The sequence below is a fragment of the Rhipicephalus sanguineus genome, chromosome 5 (assembly GCF_013339695.2).
Source record: "Rhipicephalus sanguineus isolate Rsan-2018 chromosome 5, BIME_Rsan_1.4, whole genome shotgun sequence".
Taxonomy (NCBI): domain Eukaryota; kingdom Metazoa; phylum Arthropoda; class Arachnida; order Ixodida; family Ixodidae; genus Rhipicephalus; species Rhipicephalus sanguineus.
In genome coordinates, this window is record NC_051180.1 from 116,810,103 (window position 1) to 116,836,566 (window position 26,464).

Here is a 26,464-nt window from a genome sequence, read left to right on the forward strand (position 1 = left end):
GTGGCATTTTAAAGTGTTCTATTTCAGCCATAGCTTGAGCTTGCTGCAATATTGGAAAAAAAAATGAAATTTTCCATCGATCTATATAAGATTTATTAGTACTTTTCTCTCTTTCTTGGTAATTGATTACTAAATGTTGATCAATCGGCATTGGCACCCCATTTGTTTTGTAATGTTTTCTATGTGTTTCTTGCTGAAAATGTTTGAGCACACGTGCAGTGTGTGCAGTAAGTCAGCATTCGTCAAGGATTAGAAAGAGAATGTGGAGCCCTATTGGCCAACATTAATTTATGCGGTTCATTAAATTGATGTTCTTGTTAAACCGACGTTGAATGTCGTGTTAACTTTTTTTTTTGCCATATCTCTTTAACTGATGCATGGCGGCAGTGTGCGTGACATTCAAAACAGCGTGCATGGTGGGAGCACTGTTATCTCAACGCCAGGAGCCCCCCTTGTTGCTAAAACAACAACTCAATGTAGGAACACCAGTCACGCCCCTGAAGAGGTTCACCTGCATCTGCGCGAGCTACTGTCGAAGAACCTCATCAAAGAGATGGAGTCTGGGAGCTTCACCCGCGTGGTCCAGAACGACACTGGCAAGTTGCCTTCGCTGCATAGCGGGTTTACTTACACATATGTTGCAGAGTTGTCATCCTGAAATTGACTCTGCTAATCCTTTTCTTACTTTGAAAGCTTGGGATGGAATGGATCTGTGCATATATTATAGAATAAAATTAGAATGGAATGGCTTTGTTTCTATAAATATCACTTTACTTTTACCTTGGAAGCACAACATGCATGCATGTGAACGCAGGTATGTTGAGGCATTCCCGCCATGAAGGAATGCCTCAATAGGAAAGTTCTAGGTTGCTGAGAGCTGAAATTATGTGTCACCTAGACGGAAATAAAAGAATGGAACAGTAATATACATCCATTCCTAGAATGGAAATTGGCCTATATATATTCAGTCTCATGAATTGAAAAGACCAGAGGTGAGCCACTAGCAGTGGTGTAGCCAGGGGGCCGGTTTGGCAGGTTCAAACCCCCACCTCCCGAAAAAGACTCCTAGCTACGCCGCTGGCCGCTACATCATTTCCAAGTGGAATAAGGATATGATTGACAGCTTCGCTTTGCAACCCTAATGTGTACAAGTGGTAACGAACCCAACAGCACAGAATCCCAAATGCCCAGTAGTGTGGACGAAAAAATCCATAAACAGGGGGCGGGTGCTCGAGCCGACGTTTTGACAAGTGGACTTGTCTTCTTCAGTTCCAGCCTTGAAGAAAAGTCCACTTGTCGAAACATCGACTCGAGCACCCACCCCCTGTTTACGGATTTTTTCATCACGAGCTTCCATCTTCCACTTCCTGCCATTTTTTCAGTAGTGTGGATGCGTGTTAACTTGCTTTCGTTGCAATGCAGAGGTGAAGATGGTTCGCCAGATGCCCACAGTGCATGGCTCCCAGCAGCCGACCATCGCCATCATCACGGCCCAGTACTGCGAGAAGCTGGCCGTTGATGTCATGATTGAGAACAAGAACACCTTTGTGCGCTACAAGACTGAAGGTACGAGACACACGATGTTCTCTGTTTTACAGCAGCGCTGTTATGGTCAAGGTTTGCCGTGTGTCGTAGATAGAAAATTATCATCATCATGAACCGGCACACACTCAGTGACTGCCCAATGACCGTACATATGGTTAACAAGAGAAGCTGAAACGTGCCCACCAGCTCTGCTGTGATCCAGCCTTGCACGACTTAGTGCAAGCTGTGCTAAATTTTCGTTGTATTCTCATGATGATGACGTTCACTTATATTTCTGGCTGTTCCGCATTAAACCAAAACATTCACGTTTCTTTAATGTTTTTATCACTTTCACAGTGCAGTGATTTCGCTGAAATGGGACACAAAAAAAAGTGCGTAAACATGCATGGCTTCTAGCAGTATTTCACATCTTGTTAGTTTCCAACTGCACTAACTGCACCATAAGCTTATTTCAGAATAAACATTTTGCCGCAGGCTAGATGATTTGTTGCTTAAAAGCATCAGCATAAGTTATACACGCCGGCAGGTGTAGCAGCACGTTAAATGCACAGAGGTGTATTCCGCACACAGGCTAGCGTACAGCGTGTGCAGTGGTCTTGACTGTGAGCTCCTGTATCTGTACCCTTCTCTGATGCAGGCGAGTCCAACGTGTACACCCTGGGCAACATTGGCGCGCACCGAGTGGTCTCCACAAAGCTCCCGGCGGTGGGCCACTCCCGGGCAGCCATCATAGCTGCCGGTAACACGACCACACGTCTGCTGGGTATGGCCACCATCCTTTCGCTCCACATAAGTCGCAACATTGAGCATAGCCACTTTGGGCGCATTTTAACATACACCTTTCAAGGGAAACTTCTGTGAGTTACAGATTTCGATGGCGGCGGCATGATTTGTGAGAAACCTGGTGCTGGGGAGTGTAAAGAAATGTTGGTTGCACAAGTATGCCCTGAAACGTGCACCAGCCACATGCGTATTTTGCATGCCCCATTTGCCATTAGTGGATGCTCACTCATTCATGGGCTGGTCGGCCATCAGCCGTTTGCAGTTTGGAAATCTGATCTTTTATCGAGGTCACTAGTCATTTCGCGTTTCCACATTTCATTGTCTCACACATGGTTGTCGTTGTTGCCTGTAGCAAGTGTCGTGCTGCCAAACACGTGGGTGAAGGTGTGGTTCCCGGCATGGAGGAAGAAAAAAAGTTAGGAGAGAGCATTGCACAATGCAATAGAAAAAAAGAAAGAAAAATAGTAGGTCAGGCACGCACATGCCCAGGTTCACTCACTCAAATTTTCCAGATAGGGGAAGTGCTCCTAATTTTTTTTTCGTGACCTATCTTTAGCAACGCCCTGCAAGAGGTCTTTAGGAAGTTTGAAAGTGTCTTGTGAATTAATAATGCGCTGCCTCACAAATACTTCTTTCAGGAGTTTTTTTGGGGGTTGTTTTACAGTATTGGGCAAAATTGGAAATGGACAGTATTTGTTCTTCGACACCTTCATAGGCCTTGCTTTTATTGTATTCCTTGGCACACTGCACGCTACTTCTCCTCATTAGTGGGGGAAAGATTCCACTGGCACTGCAAGGCAACACAGCATGTGTCTACATTGTCTTGTACACATGCATAAATTTGTGTCAACAGATTTTATGTAGGTGTGAAACTCCAAATCCACGCTCGGTTTTATATTGTCATTCACTTTGTTTTTTATGAATTTTTAAAATTATTGTGTACCTTGTACACTGCTGCTAATTAGCATTCAAGTGTTGAGAAGGTGTAAAAAGGACTTGCGTTGAAAATAATGCTGGAGTAGAATGCTTGCAATACTTGCTAATGCAGATAATGCACTGCTAATTTTTTTACGTTTATTTATTTATTAATTTTTTGCATGAAGTAGCATAAATGTTTTACTGTTAATATGAGCATTTATCAACTGAAAAAATAAAAACTGGCACTGAGATGTAGTACCTTGTTTTTCCAAGAGGCTATTCATAATGCAGCCGCTGAAAAAAAAGCTGTGGCACGAGATATTCCTCAACATAATCCGGTGTTTTATGAGTAAAACAGTTTAAAGGTACTGCTTTCCTAAAGCAGTGGTGCCTGAATGAGGATCCTTAAATATCTTGGTGTCAAGTCTCAACGTAGTAGTTATCTTTCCAGCTCCATTAAAGGTTCACAAATAAGTGACACAAAGGTGCAAGAAAAAATGCCAAGAAAGAACACAGATAGTCATGTCATTTAGCGTAATTGAGAATTATTCACTGCTTTTAAAAACAGAATTGTTCAAAGTGAAGAACCTCGAAGAATGGCTTCTTACTACTTTATGCGTTACCACCATGCATACATATACAGTGTCACAGAAGCTGTTAAACTAATGCACCTGATGATGTCAGTATTAAACAGTGATATCAGCACAAGGATCACCTTGTGGGTCAACATAGTCAAGACTGCCACCACAACCTGTCCAGAGAAGAAACGGTGTATGCTGGAGGACTGCAGTACAGTTGCCATTGCCTTTGACGATTCTGACAATGAGATGCCAGGTTTTGATAATGACAGCCATGACATTTGTGACATCAATTGGCCTAACGAATCTATTCAAGTGACAAAAGGCGATGTCTTTCTTGTCAGTTTTAGTAAACAAAATTTGGCGTTCATTACATGGGTAGAGTCAAGAGCAGGAATAACATGTCAGCGTCAGCTCATAATGATCGCTGAAGATGTGGACTATTGTGTTACATACGTCCCATTCCTCCCAAGTGATGTCCCAGTCCACCCACACACAGGTGGGTGGAATGGGACAGATTTTAGCCATCACAAACTATTTTTTTACAGCCGCACCAGGAGTGGTACGAACCAGTGCGTCTCATAAGTTCTGCAGCTTGTTTAGACTTGTATTATAATCCATCAAACATCGTTCTGCATTCAAGTTCAACAAAGCTAAAAATATAGTTGTGAAAAGTGTCCCAATCCTCCCGACTCTCCCCTATATACCCGTATTATCTGTCCTGCTTGTGCCCCCATGTGAATAACTCTTATATGGCCCTACTTTCATTACTTCCTTCATGCACATGAGTGGTCATTATTTCTTCGGACAGTCCAGCCAGTGGGCAGTATCTATACACTCGTGCACTTGTGTTGCAGGCACTTTCCAGAAGGTCGACTACGTCTTCCTAGTTGGTGTTGGAGGTGGAGTGCCTCACTACACTGACCACACCCAGCATGTCCGCCTGGGTGATGTGGTCGTGTCAGCACCCAGGCCAGTGCCACCTACCACCAATGGCAACACCAATGGCGGCACCAATGCCACGACGGGCCAGCATGTGTACCTGTTTGCTGAACAACAGCATCGTTCCCCCGACCACCCTCCGGGCAGCCGCGAGCCCTCGCCATCAGAGCTCGCCTACAGTGTCAAAACATGGTGCCCACCTGAGCTCAGGTACAACCATGTCTGCATCGGTTTTGCAAAGTTTTCTTTTACAGCCCAAGTTGATGTGAGCTTGTTCCAATAGCTAATTTTGGTGGCGATCTTATCCACCACCACCACCAGTGTCTACTGCAGCACAGTGAGAAAAAATTATCCCAGTTCCCAGTGATCGTGTGTGCTATTCACTCCATTTCGAAGTTACGGGAGTTGGCTTTGCAGGGCCAGTGTTCATAAAAGACTTCAGTGGTGTTAAGGTGCATATAGCCCTGTTCACGTGTGCAGTAGTCAGAGCAATTAATCTTGAGTATGTTGTTGGACTTACCACAAATGGTTTCATCACGGCATTCAAGAGATTTTGTGCAAGATGTGGAATACCGTGAATAGTGTACTCTGACAACGCTGCTAGGGTTAAGAAAACTGCACGTGAATTAGCTTCCATGCACCAATTTGAGGGAGGACGAAGTCAATCGGTATTGCTCCACCTACAGCATAACTTGGAAATTTATTGCAGAGAGAGCTGTGGAGTGGCTTTTGGGAGCAGTTCGTATTCTCAAGGTGTGCCTTCGCAAGTCATTGGGAAAGGCGTCTGTTGTCTTGAAGCATCTGAGCACATTGCGGACTGAAACTGAAGCTGTTGTCAGTGCCAGACAAATATCTTTCATTTACTCTTGCTCTAAAGAGCCAGAAATGCTGCCTCCGTCTCACTTTTTGTTAGGCAGCCGTCTCCTGTCAAAACCTAAACTTCAAATGAACAGGGAAAAACGAATACTGAGCTGCTCGGTTTGTGGGTCCACAGGCAGCTAATAATGTAGCAATTGTGGAAGCGATGGCTTTGTCAGTATCTCCTCACATTCTGGAGCATTCACTCAAGGAAAGCATAAAAAAATCGCGGCATAAAGAAAGGGGACGTTGTGATTATTCACAAGGACAACACTCCCAGACTGTTCTGGAAGACTGGGGTAGTAAGCGAATGTATTCAAAGTAACGATGGCATAGTTCGTGCATGTAAAGTTAAAATACCCAACGGCTCACAGGTGTTCCGCCCTGTGCAAAAACTGTACCCTTTAGAACTCGCCACTTCAGGCCCCGGAGTGTGTTAAATATTAGAAGAGGAGGACGATGATGGGACTAGCGCGTTTTGAGCGAGTGGCCAGCAATGGACGCGTCGCGACTGTGCTCCGGGCAATAAAGTCGCCCTTTTTCCACTTTTCTACGGCGAAGCTTCCTTTCTTGTAGAAGGGGGGCGCTTGCTCGGGATTTTACGGTAAGTATTCATTACTCAGATACTCATACTATTACTATGAAAAAAATGCAAACATAGGACATTTTGGCGAAATTTCTGGAGACGTATATGGCAGAAAAATTGCAGCAATATTATTGCGCTTCAAACTACTTATACAAATGCCTTTGCTTAATATGTAAACCACATTTGGTATCGAAACGAGAAACGATACCCTCAGAATAAATTTTCTGACAAATAACACTCAGACGACATTCCATCAAATTCGGAAGGCTCCCACATGACTTAAAAATTTTTTTCTCTCCGAAATATTCTAACAATTCACTCTTTTCAATGGAATAAATCAGTAAGATTTTTTTTTCAAATACATTTGAGATGGTCGCCAAAATGGCTGGGACGTTTGGCTTGGAATGACCCTACAGCCTGTTTATAGCAGGCACTTTCTTAGCCTCAGCAGCAGTACAGTCTGCCATGACTCATGTTTGCTATGGCCTTATTTTGACTTTGTATTCCTAAACCACGAGGTGCCTGTAGTGTGAAGCCACTATTCATCATCGGCAGCAACAGCAGCATCAACAGCAGAGGCATTCTATCGCATGTGTGCAGCTGCACACGTTACTTTGCAGTTGTAAATTATTGCACCTGGTGTCACATGATGTGAGCTCTGTAATGCGTGAGTGCTTTAAAGCTAACCACCCATTACAGTTGCTTTAAAACTAACCTTGGTTGGTTGGTTGGTTGATCCTTAGTAAACTGGCGCAACCCACCGCAGGGGATCGGCCAGGAAACGGGCGGTGCCTTGTTATATATAAATAAAATTCCTTATATTCTAAAATTGTTTAGAAATACATAACTTTTGAAATATAATTCATTAGCTTAATTAAGGAAAAGAAAAAAAAAAGCTGAATTCAGATAACCTTAACATTCAGTTCGCTTTGTCTCACATAGGAAATCACATACGGTGTCACAAACGTTCCTCTAGCTAAAAGGCAGCACAGTAGCGCCAAAGGAAATAACCTTTAAATGCTTTAAAGCTAACCACCCACTACATAAGGCTGTGCCACAATTAATCATCATCATCATGCTGGCCAATCTTTCTTTATGGCCCGGCTAGCACAACCACTCTCATACCCTCGATAGCAGTAAACGAACTGACATGTCTCTTGCTTGCCATGGTTATCATGTGGTCATGCCTTTGTCTTATGTGTACATGTACATCGTGTTTGTAAACAGCGCAATGTCCGTAGTGTCGCACATAACACCATATTGTTTAGAACATAACTGTTCAAATCACAAAACGCACCCGACAGTATTTCGATAAATATGTGCACATTGAACCACACCTCTCTATGCTCATTACTCACAGTGAGCACCGTCATAGGGCTCATGATGGGCTCGAGGCTATTTCACCAGCTTACGATGCGACTGCTGCATGTTCCATGCAGGCCTGTAGTTTTTCCATTTCTGTGACAGCAGTTGTGAGTCTTTCTGTGGCGAACAAGTTGCAATCTCTGTGCCACATCCTTAGCTTCGTGGCAGCCGCTGCTTGTACTCGGAAGGAAGTCCCAGAGCTGTGCAAAAGCTGAAGAAGGGGGTGTAGGCAGTGACACTGGAGTGAAGTAAGGTGTGAGCAGTAGTTTCGTTTTCGCCCCGTGCCTTCAAAACTACGTAGTAGCCATCCATGATTGATCATTAGCGAGCCAGGTTTATTCAGCAGCAGATGCAGTGCTCAGCAGTTTCGTTTCTTTTGACTCCGGACGTAGGTCGAGCATGTGTCTTTAGAACTGTGTGCATGCTATGATCGTGCCTTTAGGGACCACGGTTTTGTCCACAACGGATGTGACACTCGGTAGCTTCGTTTTGACATAGGACAATGCATGCGCTATGTCACAAAACTGAAACATGGTGGAAGCTGTTGACAATGAGGGGCTTCAGCTGCGGTCTGCATGCTTGCATAAAACTCGCTTGCTGCATTGTGATGAATCAATGATCAGTTGCCGGCCATCTTTCCGGTGAAAACATTATTGTCACGTGCACGTGGTGGTGTTGGTGGTGGCAGTACTTAATAAGGGATGGGTTCAGAGCACGTTTCGGCTTAAGACATGGGGGGCTTGAGCTGTGGTCTCGTTGTGAACTTTTACATTGCGAACTTTGACATCACTTTTACATTGCTCTTATGCAAAATAAGTACTGGATTTACGTATTCATCAAGAAAATGAATGTGCCTTGATGTAATAGACATTTGTTTATTGTCTTTTTGATACTGTCAGTAGTTCAGCATTCGGCTAATTCGGACATTTTTTCAGGTCCCATGAAATCCGAATTAACGAGCTTTCACCATACCACGATAAATGTATCTCTTCTGTCAGTGGTGCTTGTGCATAGCTTCAGTTGGCACTACAGCAGCACTTTGACTTGTTCAATTTAATAGCCAGCCGCAGTTTATACCTATCTTCCTCTGCTTTGTAGGCTGCAGGAGCTGGCTGAAAAGATGTGGCAGCAGGGTGCAGCAGACCCCGAGCTGCGACCCTGGGAGCGCTACATCGAAGACGGCCTGCGGGCTCTGGCTGACCAGGAGTCGGATTTTGCACGACCCCCGGAGTCCTCGGACCGCTTGTACATGTCCATCGGAGCGAAGGACCTCATCGAAGTGGCTCACCCAGCTCCTCCGCCAGGAGCACCTGACCACAGGTGAGCGCATGCATTAGTATTGCATTAGCAATAGGACTGTCCAATTGAGAAAAGCTGTCCTTGAGTCAGCATAAGGCTGGCGGAGCATACCCCTGCTAATGGGGGCTTGAGGAAAAATGCTGCAGGGGTGAAATGTGCCGTTTCCTCTTGGCTTTTCTCCCGCTACTAGGGTTGCCCAGTTTTAAACAGGCTCGGCCGGTTTTTTTAGGCAGTGGGCCAGTTGGCGGTCCGCACCTAAGACTGGCCATCATTGGCCGGTTTTTTTGGCCTTCGTATCGCAATTATCTTCTTTTTTTTTTTAGTTTTATAAGCAGAAATTCAGCAACTTTGAAGATACTAAATAGTTTTCGTCAGTCACCACAATTCTCAGGCTATTTTCAACCAATTTCTATCTGGTGCCAATAAAAGCGCAAAGTAATGGATCCCTCCAGTTATACTGATCATTTAGCTGAAGTGAATAATGAACATCAGTGGTGACGTGCTTGCATCATGAGCGTAAATTATCTACCTCCATAGCATCGAAAATTACGTCAGCGTCTGTTCCGAAAGACTGGAGATCTCAACCTGAGAACGAGAGCTGGCTCCAGGCCATGGACAACATATATGTAGATGGCATTTATTTTTATGCCAACAGAGTAGTTGGTTAGCTCTGTTTTCTTTTTTTTTTTGTAAATGTACATTATGTTGACTTTTGACGAGGCAAACAATGTTACAATACATGAAATTGTGAGTCAAAGATTGAACATGGCATCTCTCTCTCTCTCTTTTTTTTAGCATAAATTCAACCTCCTGTATAATTTTACTGTGCTCATGGCTGACCTGTTGCAATTCATATTATATCGCTGGCAATACCAGTATACTGTCTCGGGAAATTTGATGGTGCTGTCGCTTCTTTCTCCCTGCAAAATGCAAGCTGTGGCATCTTTGTAAAAAAAAAAAAAGTAAGCAGTTAAGGTTGGTACATGCTCATAAATGTGAAACGACAAGCACAAAAACGAAAGCACAAAGGCAGGAAAGACAACTGTATGAGAGTTCACTCACTGCAGTTCTTCATTCTCAAAGGCATGGAACGATACACAACTGCTTCAGTTTCAAACTGCCAATGTTGTGTACTGCCTCAGTACACTTACTCAGCGGACACATGACGTCTTTCTGCCACAGGCTTCCCGGGCGGCCAGTGGTGCACTTTGGCAGCGTGGCGTCAGGGCTGGGCAGCGTGGTGCGAGATGACACCCGGCGGCACGCACTGGCTGAGGAGCACGGTGTGCGAGCATTCGACACCGGCTTCGACACTGTCGTCGAGTCCATCTATGGCAACCGCAAGGACCACTATGCCTTCATCCGTGGCATCGCCGACTACAAGGACGGCAGCAAAGGCCGCGAGTGGCAGCCGTACGCTGCACTTGCGGCAGCCGCCTTCATGAAGGCCGTCGTCTGTGCCCTCGATCCCGCCGACGAGGACTGAGTGCTACCCTCGTCACGGTGCATATCCTCCTTCATTTTTAGCTACTCTGATCGCATCCTCACACTGCAACTGTTTTGTGACAGTAAGTGAACCGACTTGCCACTTCGCACTTTGACATTTTTAGAGCATCCATGCTGGAAAGAAGTAATCAGAAAAGAGTCCATTTGCGCACTTTGCATGACCTATGATTTCAATAGGATACGCTATTATGTGTGTCTTAGAGTGAAACCTTAGCTATTTGTGAATTGGCAAAGTACGGCACTGTAGCTGTATCTCTACCAGTTGTTGATAGTTCCACCAGTAAAAGTACTGAGCAAATAATGTCGGGCAGTGCACTCACCTGCATTGAATTTCCTTTGTAGGACAGGATTTCCTTGCACTCTGGAAATTTTAAAATGTTGCAGTCAAGTGTGTGCCTCTCGGACACTTGACACCAAACACGATTTTACCCTTTGAATTAAATATTTTACATAGATTGCCCCTGATATGTAAAGTGAGTACAAATGAGAAGCAAGAGGTCCGATGGTGCTTCTGAAGAATATTATCACCATTGGGTATCTGTGCAGGGCAACATACATACCGCAATCCTGACCTTTCGGTTGTACACATTTCTGCACTTTCTAAATGCAGGTTTCACGAAGAGCAGACACATATTCTCTGTGAATAACCGTTGTGCACTGTGCCCATTGCCTTGTGCCATTGCTCCTATATGTCATTGTTTGCTGACATAAACAGGCGATATGTCAAACTTCACGAGTATAGTCGGATAAAACTTAAAAAGTCCAGGGACGCCCCAGCCAGATGACTGAAGCACGGCAGCCAATCACTTCCACGGCTAAAGAAATAGTCCAGCTCATTCACTCGGCAATGTTCTCCCAAGGCAGGGTTACCGGCTGTGCGGCTCATGACGTCAGTCTGAGGTGCCAGCCTGGGGTGACGTCAGTCTGGGTAGACTTCTAGAGTTGTATCCGACTATAGATTCATCCACACAAGTCAAATGCCCCCGGCAAGATATCGGATCTCATGCTTGAAGAAGGGAGCAAAGTGGCAGCCATACACTGAGAACAAAGTGAGGGTGCAGCGCAATTGAATGCTCTTCCTGCTTTGTGCAAAAGCAACCGCCAACGTTTAAGTGAAGTGTCAGTGTTTGAGCTGTGAGAAGAAGAAGCCTTCTTGTGAAGTTTTGCAACCCATCTGTTGGCAAAGTATGACTGTAGATGATTACTCGCGCCCTAACTTCGTTGCTGACTCTAATGACTATCGCCAGGTATACGACATCACTTCTCACTGCGCGTGTGAAGGATTGAATAAAGACAAACTCAAATTTCGTTATAAATGGAAAACTTGTATTCTTAGATATGAAACAAAGAAAGAGCACGAAATATCTCAGCGTTTGGTTGCACGTCTGCACTCTTATGAGCGTCTCCCAAAACACGCAGGCACGCAGTCCATCCCCTCCTGCCAACGTAACCGCACACCACCCCCACAAGCACAACACTCGCGGAGCGACACACTGCTCTTCTTCTGTCAACACCGCGGTCAAAAGTTGCCCCGCCGAGGCTATGCTGGCGGAGGTGGCGCGGTCTCACGGTTTCAGACCCTCGATGCCGGCAGACGAGGAGTTGTGGTGCTTTCCTGGAAAAGCATTTAGACTGCGCACGTCACGTTCAACAAGTACAGGCGGAAACAAAATAGAAATACAACAGCGCGTTAGCTAAGAATGGCGGGACGGTCCGCGGAGGCCTTCGGAATTCTTAACATCCTCCCCCGCAATGAGCACACGCTCATTCTCGACCGTCTTTGTCCATGCTGGCTGGTTCTGTCAATGTTTGAATTTCTTGAACGCGATTGGAAACGAAGGGTTTCCACCTCTGAGCGCAGCTCTTGATCCAACTGAGAGCGACGGTTGAATCTGTCCAACAGTGCACGGAAATGTCCTCAATGTTAAGTTGTTTCGTCAGGTAGCTCACGAGTCGTGCACCAGTCAACGCTCCCATCAGTTCTAGCCGCGGTAATGACAGCCGCTTAAGTGGAGCGACTCTTGCCTTTGCCATCAACAGCACTACGGTGACCTCACCTTCCTTATTTCGCGCTTTGATGTAAGCTACTGCACCATATGCCATCGGGCTCGCGTCGGAAAATATGTGCAGCTCCGGTTTCGTGTCAGCACGTTTCAGGTCGCGAGCTAATGTCCTTGGAATGGTTATCATCTGAAGTTGAGGAAGTTGCCGGCACCATTTGTCCCATCGCTCTTGCACATCTGGAGGAATCATTTCGTCCCATGCTGTACCCCGTACCCAGAGGCTTTGAAACATTATTTTTGCGGTAATCGTAGTGGGCGCGAGGAAACCAAATGGGTCGAAAATGCGTGCTGAGGCCTGTAACAGAAATCGCTTTGTGTCCTGCCGACTTGCCAAAAATGCAATCAGGGCGGACATCTCAAACACGAACTCATCTGTCGCAGGCCTCCATTCCACACCGAGAATCTTTGTGGGGGCCAACTCTGGTATAGCCGTTTGGGCTTTCTCAATCTCAGTAAGCGATGCCATTACGTCTTGATTATTCGATCGCCATTTCCTGAGGTTCATGCCTCCCATCTCGAGTATAGCCTGCGCTTCCTTGCATATCTGCTCTGCCTCTTCTACACTGTCAGCACCAGTTACAAAGTCGTCGACATACAGGTTGTCACTTAGGATTTTAGCGGTGCGGTGAAAGTTCTCCTCGACACCTTTCAGATGATGACGTAAGGTAGCCGCGAGGAGAAACGGGCTGCACGTAGCACCGAATAGCACCCTTGTCATCCAGTATTCTTTGATTGGGGGTAGTATTTCGCCTTGCTTTGGTGTACTTTGATTCCACAGAAAGCGGAGAGCGTCACGCTCCTTCTCAAGCCTTTTCTATGTCAGACATTATGGCCACATTGTGCACTCGAAACCGAATCAGGATGTCTGACAAACTTGGATTTAGGTTGGGTCCTGCGTAGAGGACGTCGTTCAATGATAGCTTCCCTGCTGCTTTGGAGGGCGCATCAAATACGACCCTCAACTTGGTTGTTTCGCTACCTGGCCGGACAACGCCTCGGTGCGGCATGTAATAAATGGGCCCCTGCGGGGACTCACCCAGTTCGTTGGCTTCCTCAGCGTGTCCGGCATCAAGGTAGTTAGTTCCGGACTGCCTGATCATAGCTGCGGATCATTTCGTCATTTCGCAGTAGTTTCGCCGTGAGTGAGTGAAGCCTGTGGGATGCTGTCCTCTTGTTGTCTGTCAGCTGTGATGCATTCTCTTTCCATGGAAGCCTCACTTCATAACGACCGTTCTTGCGGATGATGGTGTCCTCAAATGCCATAAGAACGACGTCGTTTTCGGTGGTCAGCGGTGCGTCATCGACGATCCCAAGGTGTTCCAGTTCTCAGAATTACCTAAGTTGATGAGAAATGTCATCTGGTTCTGTGTTCACGCTGACTCGCATCACGCCGACGTTTGTTAGGCACGCTGCGGCAGACGATGTGGTGTCTGTGCCCTGCAGTGCCCAACCAAACGCAGTTTCCACGGCCACGAGCTTCTCAGTGAGTCACTTGGCACTTCCTGTCGTGATGTCCCAGTGGTGATCTGCCCCAACAAGCAGGTCAACTCCAACTCCAGGATGGTAGCCATCAGGTACTGTGTCAGCAAGTTCGAGGCCTTGTTCCTGCGCGATGTTGGCAATGCGGTCGTCCGGTGGTGGCAGCAGGTCTCCGCTGATCTCGGGCATCTCCAGCGCTTTGATGCGGATTCTGGTGTTGTCACGCCAGTTTCTTAGCCAGCATTCCACCCAACGACAACTTCTTTCCTCTAATGGCCTCTGGCTTCCGAAGGCACAAATGGTCAGCCTCTCCTCTCCTATGACGCGGAGCTTTAGACTACGGGAAGCCTCCTCTTGTATGAATGCTCTTTGGCTGCCACCGTCGAGAAGCATTCGCACCAAAGCACTCTTATTTTGTCCTTCCGCAAGCGCTAGTGCCGTCTGTAGAAGTACACGTGCCTTTCCTCGGTTTCGTTCCACCTGTAGCGATGACTGGACCGTAGTACTTGTTGGTGTAGCACCTTCGCCTGAGGGAGGCGGCGTTACTCTTTGGTTGAGCTCGCAGACACCCGTTGCGTGCCGTCCTGAGCACTTCGCGCACTTGAGCCACCTCAATGTTCTGCACTCAGCGGCACGCACGGTGATTTCTTTTTGTGCACTTGTAACAGCGCCTCTCCTTTAACATCACCGCCCTCTTCTGGTCTATGGGAATGGGGTTGATACAGTCTGCCACGGTATGTCCTTCTTCATCACAAAAGGCGCAATTCACGTTGCTTCCAGTCACTGTTAGAGTAGACTGCGACGGTGTTTGATGACGATCTCTTGTGAGTGGAGCTTTCTGTTTTGTAGCGGTGTCAGGCACCAGTCGTACTGCACGTGGTGCTCTCTCTCTGCTCTCTACCTCCGCCTTCAGGAAATTTAGGAACTCCTGAAGGTCGCCTTCAGGGACGGCTTCCGATGTTGTCTTTCTCCTGTAGTATTCGAGGCAAAGCTCACTCGGGGTGCTTTTCCGAAGGATCGTCAGTAAAAGCATGCCATATGTGCTCGAGGCCACACCCAATGCCTCGAGACTGCGGACACCCGTCTGGAGTGCATCGTAAAGAGTCCACAGTCTCTCGGTGTCGTGTAGATTGTGCACCAGGTGGACCGCAAGCAACTGCGCCATGTGCTCCTCAATGATGACCTCGTCCCTGCCGAATCTTTCGACCAATGTCTTCACAGCAATGTTTTGATCACTGAGTGGCAGTCCATCAATAGCGGCCGCGGCCTTTCCGGTTAGATAGCTAGTCTTGTCGATGGTGTGAAGTGCTGAATTTTTGTGAATCGTCGACACGAACTGGTTCCAGAATCTAGTCCACGAGCGCAGATCTCCATTGAACTTGGCGATCTCCAGCTTCGGAAGCCTGGTTGTTAATGACGGCAGCTGGAGAGTCGTCGCTACTGTGCTCTGAACAGCACCAGAATGTACTACTTGCTCCGAATCGTTGGTTCCTGATGAAGTGCTTGATCTTGTTTCACTCAAGGCTTCGTTTTTTAGGGCTCTTTTGGTTTTTGTCTTCATAGTGGTGATTTTCTTATTGTAGTCAATGCATTCGGTCAGCTCGGCATCGAGTTCCTGTAGCTCAATCTTCTTCTCGATGGCGTCGTTGACTGCCTTTAGCTCATTTGCTTGCTCTACAAGGTTTTCCAAATGTTCTTCAAGCTCACCGATTGCTGTTGCTGGCGCTTGCAGCTGGTCGCTGCTCTCTGCGATGATGGCCTCGATGGCTTGTCGAAGGGTGGCTTGCTTCATCTGCAGTCGTTCAGTGGTGCTTTCGAGGTCAGCAGGCGGAAGTAATCCCGGGTTTCGGCACCAGAAAATGTAGATGATCACTCGCACCCTAACTTTGTTGCTGACTCTAATGGCTATCGCCAGGTATGCGACATCACTTCTCACTGCGCGTGTGAAGGATTGAATAAAGACAAACTCAAATTTCATTATAAATGGAAAACTTGTATTCTTAGATATGAAACAAAGAAAGAGCACAAAACATCTCAGCGTTTGGACACACGTCCGCTCTCTACTAGGCCTTATGAGCGTCTCCCAAAACACGCAGGCACGCAGTCCGTTCCCTCCTGCCGCCGTAACTGCACACCACCCCCACAAGCACAACACACGCGGAGCGACGCACTGCTCTTCTGTCAACACTGCGGTCAAAAGTTGCCCCGCCGAGGCTGTGCTGGCGGAGGTGGCACAGTCTCACGGTTTCAGACCCTCGATGCCGGCAGACGAGGAGTTGTGGTGCTTATCTGGAAAAGCGTCTAGACTGCGCACGTCACGTTCAACAAGTACAGATGGAAACAAAATAGAAATACAACAGTGCGTTAGGTAAGAATGGCGGGACGGTCCACGGAGGCCTTCGGAATTCTTAACAGTGACAGTCCTAGCAACCAGCAGATTCCATTTGGTATTACGATACCTGACAGATAGCATACAGTAATTATTTAGTGCATAGGGGTAAAAGGCACTAGCCTATATTGATCATCTGAAGCTAAGATAGTACTTTTTCATGTTGAATGCCTCACGTAACCGTGTAGTGAAGGCAGTTCTTCGCTGTTGACTTGACACTGTCCGATGTTATAGCAGCCTTAACTATGTATACAGAAGTTTAGTGGGACGGTGAAAATTTTGTTTTCACGCTCTAAAATTGGTGGCACTTGACAAGGTGATCTCATTGAAGCACTATGTGAGAGAGGCCAGAATAATTTGTAGTGGTTGCTCTATAAGAATGAGATACGCCAAAATGTACCTAAATGTACCCAACAGTTCCCTAGTGAATCCCTAGATCACCGACCTTTGGTAACACTTGCATTTGCTTGCATCCTGCCTTCATGATGTAAACATTCATGTTGTTGCATGGTATATTGCTGTTGAACAAATTTTATACCAAGACGTCATGTTTGGTTCTGTAACATAACTGTGTCCCTCTGTGTTTATAAGTCATTACAGCAATCCTTTCACGTTTTGAGTGCACAAAAGAACAAGGACGAAAAATGACACGGACACAGCGCTGACAGGACGAAACAGTCGTTTTTCGTCCTTGTTCTTTTGTGCGCTCAAAAAGTGAAACATGAATTACCAACATGCCCAAGCGTACGCTCTCTCAAGCAATCCTTCCTCTCTGCTTACAGCAGTAATTGCACACCACTCGCAGCATAAGCAAGTTTTACACGAGCATAACATTCGTTCATTGAAAGATGAAGTAAGGACTTTGACTTTTTCTGTAGAGGTACAATATCAGTCACTAACTTACTTAGGTATTTTGTCAGTTTTGTAGTTTACCGCACAATTTCACAGTTGCGACAGGAAGCTCCAGCACTGGCAAGCGTTTCACCGATCTGTCACAAAATTGTTGCAGTGTATGAATGCACCCTTGTGAATAACGCGCCAAAACAGACTCAACCTTGAGAAAAAGAGAGTCATTTGAAGCACTGAGGTGTCTCTGAGCTGTATTTTACTTCTGAATTCTATTCATTTTGCATGGGACCTGTTGGGAGATAGGCAGCATGCCAAGTGGACAGGCGCTAGTCTGCTGTGCATCTGCACAATTATTTTGTTGAATATGCTGCTTGCGTGCTTTTGGTGTGTGTGTGTTCGTGGTCTAGATCTCTGTTTATGAAGCTTCAAGCCAAATAATCCTATTTGTGGGCTGAGCCTGAAGGTCACCATGGCAAATGGAATTTGCATAGATAATTGTTAAGGCAAACTACAGTTCACTTGTACTGAGGCTACTGAGTTGGTCTGACATTGTATATTTGCCAAGTTTTACTTGTCTCGTCATCGTCGTGCTGGAAGGAGGCTTGCAGGGTCTTTTCTTTTTTGTTACTCGAACTTTATTGATAACGAAGTCACACGTGACGAATAGTGAATTCGTTATACGTCCAATCTTTATTTTTTATTTACTGCATTGTATTTGCTAATGTTCGTTATGTTGGTGCTCAGTTATCTACATTTCTGAAAGTATTGTTCCTTTCCAGGTCTTAGTAAAAAGGGTCTATTATTATCTTTTCTTGCCCCAGTGCCAGGAGCTCAGTGAACACATGATTTGCCGACAGGTAACTGATATGCTCTTAGAAACTATGGTGCAGTTGGTGCCTGATACAACAGGAGCTATCTAAACACTGTCCTCTGACAAACGCACACAAACTTTTACAAGAGCAACTTCAGGCAGTTATAACACTACCAAGTAATGAGACTTGCTTGAAATCAAGTCACTGAGGGATTACCATAGCTATTCGATTCTAATATGCTCTCTCGTTTTTCCCCAGGCATATTTTCTAAGAAATTACATATGTACATGTTAGATTCAAGTATAAAACCACAGCTGTTATAGTAACTGGCTGTCATCATTGACATTGAAGACTTTTCTAAGTCAATACAATGCACAAGCCACTTTGCAGTGCTATTCGTAATGCTGTCAAACTAGTTATGCTGTCACGTTCACCATCTCGTCAACTCTAATAAACTCAGAGGGTAGCTATGCCCCCTCAGGTAGGCTCAAAATGCCAGAATCATGGTATTCAACAACACAGTGGAATTTGAAAATGTCCGGAATATCGTCCGCTATAGGCACCTCTGACCAAACCTTTCTTCTGTAACACACAGCCTAGTGAGCAGTGGGGATGAAATTGGAGGTACATCATGGCCACGACACTTCCCATTAGCTATCATTAGGCAAGAGTGTCAGTGATCTGCGAATGCCCAAGTGTGCATGGCTCATCATGATTACAATCACGATTCTGAACAGAACAAATGATGAGGCTTTGTTTCTTGTCATTTTGAATATTGTTGCTTTTTCTTTTCGTTTTTGGCAGGCAGTGTATGTGGCAAAGGGTTTATAAATAATAGCGTTCAGTGCACAGTGTCTATAGGAGCTGCAGTAACCTTATGCTTCCTTCACAATTAAGCTAAGCTTCTTTAGTCAGCAATGCGATCAAGAAACGCAGTTTCTGAAATCTTCCGAAAAGGGCCGGCGATAAACAAATCTCTTGGACTGTTAATAGCGGTAAATGGGTACGTGAGAGCAAAAGTGAGTGACGCCCATTCCCATGGTTGCTGAAATGCAATAATCTTTTTTTTTTTCTTTCAAGTGAGGGCAAATCACCGTTACCCTTTGTTCCCTGGCATTGAAAAAGAAAAACTAATTTGTAAGAAGTCAGAGGCGTTAGATTTATCAATTGTTGCAGTTTCGAAAACGGGTGTGCATGGCAGCTCAGTTGAAGAATTGTGTACGTGCAGCTACCGGAAGGTTAACAGGATTCTCTCCTGACGGTAGCCGTCACCGACACTTCCAAGTGGTGCTCCTCGCACGTCTCTGCTAGCTTCATGTTGCAAGGTGTGAGAGGATTAGCTTGAATATCCGTCGCACCGTTAATGCTAATGATCTATAGCAAAGCCAATACCTATCATACAGAGCATCTTTATATAAGCATATAACTGGACACTTTACATACAGGCTGGAGCTGAACAGTAATTAGCTGTGTCGTAACAGTTAAGAGCGAAGAACAAAGTGGCACCGTTGTTCTTGTTGTACGTGCAGAGCAATATATGACTTTTACACGGCGTGCAAGGGCAGGTGATGTGGAATGCACGCTTGTATGCTTCAGCTTCGATGTAAATCTTATCAAACTCTCTAGCTTAACCAGCAGTTTAGTTTGCCTCTGGTATTGGTTCGCTCTGTCCTCGCATTTAGAAAGCAGCACCGTGTGAGATTTCTGCAGTTGCTTTAGCTATCTTTATAGCAATGAAACCTTTGGCCACAGCAACAGCGAGAGTGTGTCCTTGTTTGATATGCACAAACGGGAGTTGGTGCACTTTTGATATTCACGCCAATAACATGGTTCGTTTTGAAACTACAAGAGGAGCATTGGTGCAGGAGTGTATAGACTTTCCTTTGCAGGATTCTTTTTTTTTTTTTTTTGCTGCTGTGCTACCACTGTCTCCTGTTGTTTGGGGGCATTCCTCCCACGTTTTTCGTTTTAAGTGGAACTGTTTTGTGTTTGTCAAGTTGCAGACTATTCGGAAGGTTATGTTCACATGTACTATATATCACAGAAGGGGCAACTCGTGCGAAGTCGAAGCTCTAAGGGTATTCTTTGACACACTCTTTAACTAAGGGACACTAAAGTTGAAGTACTAAATCAGCTTAGAATGCGGAACACAGTTTTAAAAACCTGTTTTGTACTTCATTGGCAAAAGAGGAGGTTGATTATCAAAATTGCAAATGAATTCACACACTTCCTGTTTTTGAATTTTTCGTACAAACAAACATAGCATTGATTACGTCTGTGCAGCATCGTAGATTTCATGATATTCCTGCCTCATAAACACAGGAAGGGTGCTTAGAAGCTGCTCAAGCTTGTCATTACTTACACTCGAATGTAGCACAAGATATTTCTGCTATCGTAACTGTTAACCGACTGCGCGTGAACACTTTTCACGTCCACATCACCACAAAAAGGCTAGTCGGTGACTACCTTATAAATGCATTGGCTAATACACTATTCCCCAGTTTGAATGGCCATGCCAGCCTATTACAGACTCTTGTTTTCCCATCAAGCTGTAAGTGAACTTCTTTCAATATCAGCATTCCTTGACCAGTTTGCACCAAGTCTTTTGTTTAGTGGTCATCAACTATTGTTAAAGACTTTTTAAGGAGGCATTGTTGTACATTTTTTTTACTTGGCATACTTTCAGGGTTATTTATCTCCTGCTTACGATATGAGGATAATCCTTAAGTATATTCCAGCAATATCTAACGTAACCTAATGTTTTCCTTTAGTGTCCAATTTAAAAGTTTTAGTCAAGCTGCTCTACTTTTGCTCTGTGATTGTAGCTAATGTAGTTTGCACGATAAACGCAACATTAGTGCTTTGCAGTGAAAATTCTCTTTATGGCTTGGTTACGATTTCACCACAAGCAGTGGCGCCCTTGTAAACATGTGTTCCTGTGCCCTGCATGGTGTGCTCAATATACATACACATAATAAATCGGTCCTTCAGGTCTGAATTATTATTAGAGGAGAGAGAATTAATGTGCAGCCTTATATCTCTGCTACTGGTGTGTTTCGGTACTCCGGCACCCAGTTTTTTTTTTTATTCTGTGTTGTGATTTTAAAGAAAGGTTATGCAAGGTTACAGCGTGAAGGTAACGCACTGCCTCCATCTTGCATTTCTGGACAGCCAGCTTGATGTAATGGGCAGCATTCACACCGGTGAGTGACAATAGTCCCTTAACTGGCATTCAAGGAGCGACTTGCAATAACCAATGTTCACAACAGGAAGAGCAACCTTCCCGTAACCACACTGAAATATCTCACTATCAATATGGTTCACATATGCTCAGCTCATGCCACTACGACTACATTAAATAAGATCAGCATATACTGTCACCATGCTGTCCAGCATGCACTGCTAATTGGTTCGGTGGCTTTATGACTAATGGAGCGGCTTTATCAATCATGGAGCTGAAAGGTAAAGCAATGAGTTGTTTTACAATCATAATGACCGCCACTTACATCCAGTTTGGTCATATGTAAGCTCTATGACTCACCGATGTGGGTGTTGCCCAAAATAGGCAGACTGTTCTGTAACACGAGCTGCCAAGAGGTGTCTTTCCCACATTTCTGTTGAGAACAAAAATTTTTGTGGGATTTATTCGCTAGCACAGAATGTGTTTGTTCCTCCTGTTTACTGTATGGGTGGTGTCGGACTGATAACGCACTGATGCATTTGGCACGGTATCTATGGAGGCTCCGATTTCATTTTACCTTGATGGATGAGAGGGATGCATCAGCGTGTGCATTAGCTGTGGTCTAACCGAGATTGATGGCACCCTGGCAATATGTAAATATGACTGGTCTCACTGTGCCAAAAGGAAAAGGTGTATATTCCGAGATCATATGTCTGTGTTAAAACACACGCGTCAGATGTGTAGCAGGTTGTATGTAGTCTGCTAATCCCTGAACAATGATGAGCTTGCAGATGTGTTTGCCTGAGCTAATTTTGAACATAAATGCTTTAGCAAATGATGCAACAGTTGGCAGCTAATGGCGAGCATTTTTGCTGCTTACACGACCTTGCTAACGCTTGTGCATAACTCAGATACGTAAGGCACTTGATACTGTGTTGCATGGCGGGCATAAAATACGCAAAATCTGGTGCTTTGAGAAGAAGGTGGGATAGCTATTGCTTCCATGGTGCTCATATCAAGAATTGTTAGGTTCGACATGAAAAGCAAAAGCAAGCTAAAAAATTGAGTTATGTCCTATATTTTAAACAACATGTGTCTTCACTGTCAGTTAATGTGAAAAGATTCTCATCTTTCATGTTGCTGCATTTGTTTGTGTTGATGAAATTTTACTTTGGATAGGATATGGCCTTCACTGACAGTTGATGAAAATTTATACTACACAGTAGTTAGAGTAGACTAAGCTTCCGGTTTATGAGCCATGTTCGCACTGTGGCCTAACTTGTGCTTTTGAGATGTAGTATCGTCACAGTGGCCAAAATGTCCAATTTGACTTTGGAGCATTCTTTAGATTAAAAGAAGGTCGAACTTGTTTGCATAGAGGAAGCTTCATGTGACTATGACATTCTTGTATAGTTAAGGGCATGTACTAATTGTTCTTAACGTCTAGCAACTGTGCCATTGTGTAGGCTCATGTATTTGCTTCTGAACTGTCACCTACTGGGACGTGAATTGGTAGCTTTAGGCTTCTCTGACAGTATGCATCATGACTCGTATTGTGACAAAGGCAAACAGAAGAATGTTTTACTACCCGTACATTGTTTCTTCAGTTCTGTGTCATTCTGTCCTTTTTGTCTTTGCATGCTGTTTTTTTTTACTTGATTCACGTATGTAGTCAATGGCAGATACCATGCTCTACTTTGTGATCTATAAAGGATAGAAAGGAAACTTGACTCAAACAGACACAAGGACGTGATGGTGATTAAGTTTTTATGCGATACCTTGCCTTCAATATTTGAATTGCAGAAAGTACTCTTAATGCTCTCTGCATTTATGTCCTGTTTTGTCCTTGAGAGCACTCACTAGAACTGCGTATTGATTGCTGTTTATGCTGACTTCAAGGAAGACCAGCACAACAGTTGGTTATGCTGTGCACTGTGTTTTATGCCATCACTCTTCTTAGTCAAGCCAGAACCTTTGGTTGTCTTCACGTTGTAAACGCGATAGTGTGTGAAGCATTCCTTAGGTGTTCAGAGGGAGTCCTTAGGGAGGCATGAAGGTGTCCAGAATGTGTCTCAAACGAGCCAGTGTATGACACGATGATAGGATTGTTGTAGGAGACATACCTGTGTACTGCCCGACAGTTGTCTTACACAGAGATGTTTTTGTAGCAGCGTTTTTCTTGGTCATTAGAAGGGAAGTTCTCACAACAGATCTTCGCTGTTGCTTCGAGAGTGCTATAAACCTACCCTTGCTGTAGGCATCGGGAAATGTATGGCACTCGCTGGAAGAGGTAGCATATCCCATGGGGACGCCCAGAACAAACGTCACGTAGGGTTGATTGACAGTGTCTTCTTATCTCCCAGGAAAAGTTGGATCCGAAGGAAAGAGGGCTTAACTGCAGTTTAAATGCTCATCCGTTAGTTAAGCCGAGAAATAGAGTAAATATAGGTATATAGATATATATTATCGCTATAGTGTGTGGGATGTGCTGGCATATGTGTCAGGCCTGGCGAACCTTGTTTGTTTCGGGAATGCGTGGCTTTACTTCGTGTGTGCTCTACGAACAAAGTGACATATGACCACTCGATCTTATTTTTGTAAAAGTTGCTTGTTTCACTCGGGTTTTGTCGTGCGAACAGGGCCCGAGTAGTGACACTGCCCGTGTCACAGTTTTGTTTGCCTTTTCCGCCTCCTGTACCGCAAGTGCTCCCATAGAGAAAGAATAAAGACGTTAATATATTCCCCGCGCAAATTGGCCGAGGCTCTAGTCTGTTCCACAGTGTAGTCTGCCAGCTACACGTAACACGTTTGAACTGTGCGCTAGTCTGTAGTCGATGACAAGCCAATGCTGTAGTAGACGACAAGTCAAGAAGAATGACAAGGGTCCTCCCAGAGTAGCGCAATGCGACTACCTTTTACACATAGGAGGGAACGAATCAAGGGCTCGTGTCTTTGTTAGACATAACCTAGTTAAACCAACAGACGATAAGGACAAGGGAGGCATAGGCGACATTACTTGTAGTTTTTAACTGTAGTGTAGTAATTATGACATAAATGGAAAGAAGTTAAAGTGGATGAAAAATCAACTTGCTGCTGGTAGGGACCGAACCTACAACTCTTGCATAATGCGTCCGATGCTCTACCAATTGAGCTACAGCGGTGGTTGTTTTTCCCATCCACTTTACTGCATATTTCTGTGTGTGTAATCGACCTTTTTTTGCGGGTGTAATACGCACATCCGTACCAACAACACTTTCAGTATCTGCTTGTCGATAAAAATTGCACTATAGTTAGATACATTATTTCCAAGCGCCCATGATCTGAAGATAGCAAAGGGTGTGCCTGACTGCCTGTCATCACAGCTGCATATCTTTGTGTGAGGAGCTACATTTATGGTATTGGATGTTTACAAGGCTGTAAGAGCATGGGGAACACCATTTGGACTCGAACATGCGCCTTCACATGCATGCTGCATGGCCTTGAAAGGAGTGATCAAGTATACATTGTGTTTATTTTTATTTAAAGTTAAGCAGTGAACTTCAATAACATAATACCTCAACACATACATGAGGTAATGATGGCTTTAATGATGGCTTTTTACACGTGTGTGTGCGTAGGTGCAATCATAAGTTCATGAAATAACTCACTGAACCTCCATCAAAATGAATGCTTTGAACATATTCTTGAACCCTGGATAACACTATTCCTGCCTTCAGCACTACATTACTCTCTGTACATATAATTTCTGTAAAAGTGAAGAACTGTGCGCACGCCTATGCTTATGTCAGTTGCGAATGCAACGCGCTGTCATCCCCATAGGTCGGCAAGAAATGTGGAGCTCACTCAGACTCACTTATGCAATATATTTTAAGTTTGGGGCTCAGTCGGACTCACTCGGACTCAGACCCACTAACATTTTTCTCAACCGGACTCACTTGGACTCAAACTCACTAAAATATTACTCAGACTCGCGGCTCGATCTGAATCTGAGTGAGTGTGCCGACCTATGGTCATCCCCTCCGCCTGCAATCAGTTCCACTAGTGAGACGATGCGCTTGCTCGAAAGAGGAAATCTCTGGATATAAATGTTCGTCGTCTCGTGTGCACGGTTCCGGCAAAAGTACCGGCCCAACGAGATCACGTCGTTTGAGAACGGGTTGCAGCTTAACCATACGGTGTCACACATGACTGCACTGTCCCAAATAGCCCCGGAGCCGTCACCTGTAGCTTTTACCCCTATGTCCATTGCAACCTCTGCGCCTGCATGTATACATCACTGTGACATCCTAAACTTCAGATCACTTATTTCTACATATTTCGGTCCTTGTGGATATGTAGAAAAATCCCTAGAAGCTTGCAAAGTTCGCTCTTTTTAGATATTTTGGAATACAACATAACCCAGTGAGGACGCAATCCATTATGGCAGGCGCTGGTGACAGAACATCAGCAACGTCGCCGCCAGTCTTTAGTCTGCGTCTTTTTTTTCTAGCTTATCCCGCCTTCTCTCGCAGTAAACATCCAGTTATTGTGGAAGGATTACTTAATAATGCAAGTTCACATAATTGTTCACTTTATTGTCTCTTTACGTTATTTGCTTTATCTATTTAGTTCTATTTAATGTCCATGTGTAAGAGGCACTAAAGTGAAACAATGAATCAGGGGCGGATCCAGCCACTCATTTTAGGGGGGGGGGCGGTCGCTTGAAGAAAATTGGAGAGGGGGGGTCACTTTTGTTTTTAGTGTTACTATTATTAAAAGACCCCCCCCCCCCCATCACAGCATAAATACTGTTACTCTACTGTTACTCTGTACCTAAAGTGGTTCCACTCAGTTATCCTAATCAGTTTTCTAATCTTAATAAATTGGAAGAATTACTACAAATTACGGGCTACCACACTTCAGATATATGCCCATTTTGCTGCGCTAAGCCTTTGTTAGAAATCGGGTTGCGTGGCCGGTGCGAACACGGGTTCGTGTCTTGTCGGGCAGTCATCAGGATAAGTTGATGGAAGGAAGAAAACTATACAAGTAATTTACATTATCCAGATGACAGGGAACAGGAACGGTGCTCCAGCACAGGATTAAATTAGCAGATTGAGGTCCACCCCATTTTCCCTCTCTCCACGCTGTCACCACACCAGGATTACACCAATCCTAGAACCTTTGTAGGGCCATGATGAGCACACACCTGCACTCCAAATTCAATGTCCCGTTGACCGCGCAAGACTTCAGAGGTTGAGGACCGCATCTCTCACGATCCTTCCGGGGATTAGGAGGCTCGTTGACCTCGCGTTGTCAGCACTTGTACTCG

The 26,464-nt window shown here is 45.0% G+C and overlaps 1 protein-coding gene across 1 annotated transcript in view; it reads left to right on the plus strand.

Moving 5' to 3' along the window:
• The window catches only part of LOC119394179 (uncharacterized), a 75,873-nt gene extending 51,968 nt beyond the window's left edge, over nucleotides 1–23,905 (plus strand). Inside the window, exons 7-13 of the mRNA XM_037661442.2 lie at nucleotides 481–596; nucleotides 1,423–1,566; nucleotides 2,183–2,308; nucleotides 4,682–4,976; nucleotides 8,674–8,895; nucleotides 10,057–11,934; nucleotides 16,151–23,905. Coding sequence (XP_037517370.1) covers nucleotides 481–596; nucleotides 1,423–1,566; nucleotides 2,183–2,308; nucleotides 4,682–4,976; nucleotides 8,674–8,895; nucleotides 10,057–10,360 — 1,207 coding nt within the window. The 3' untranslated portion in view covers nucleotides 10,361–11,934; nucleotides 16,151–23,905. The remainder of the gene's footprint in view (nucleotides 1–480; nucleotides 597–1,422; nucleotides 1,567–2,182; nucleotides 2,309–4,681; nucleotides 4,977–8,673; nucleotides 8,896–10,056; nucleotides 11,935–16,150) is intronic.
• Nucleotides 23,906–26,464: the final 2,559 nt, after the last annotated feature.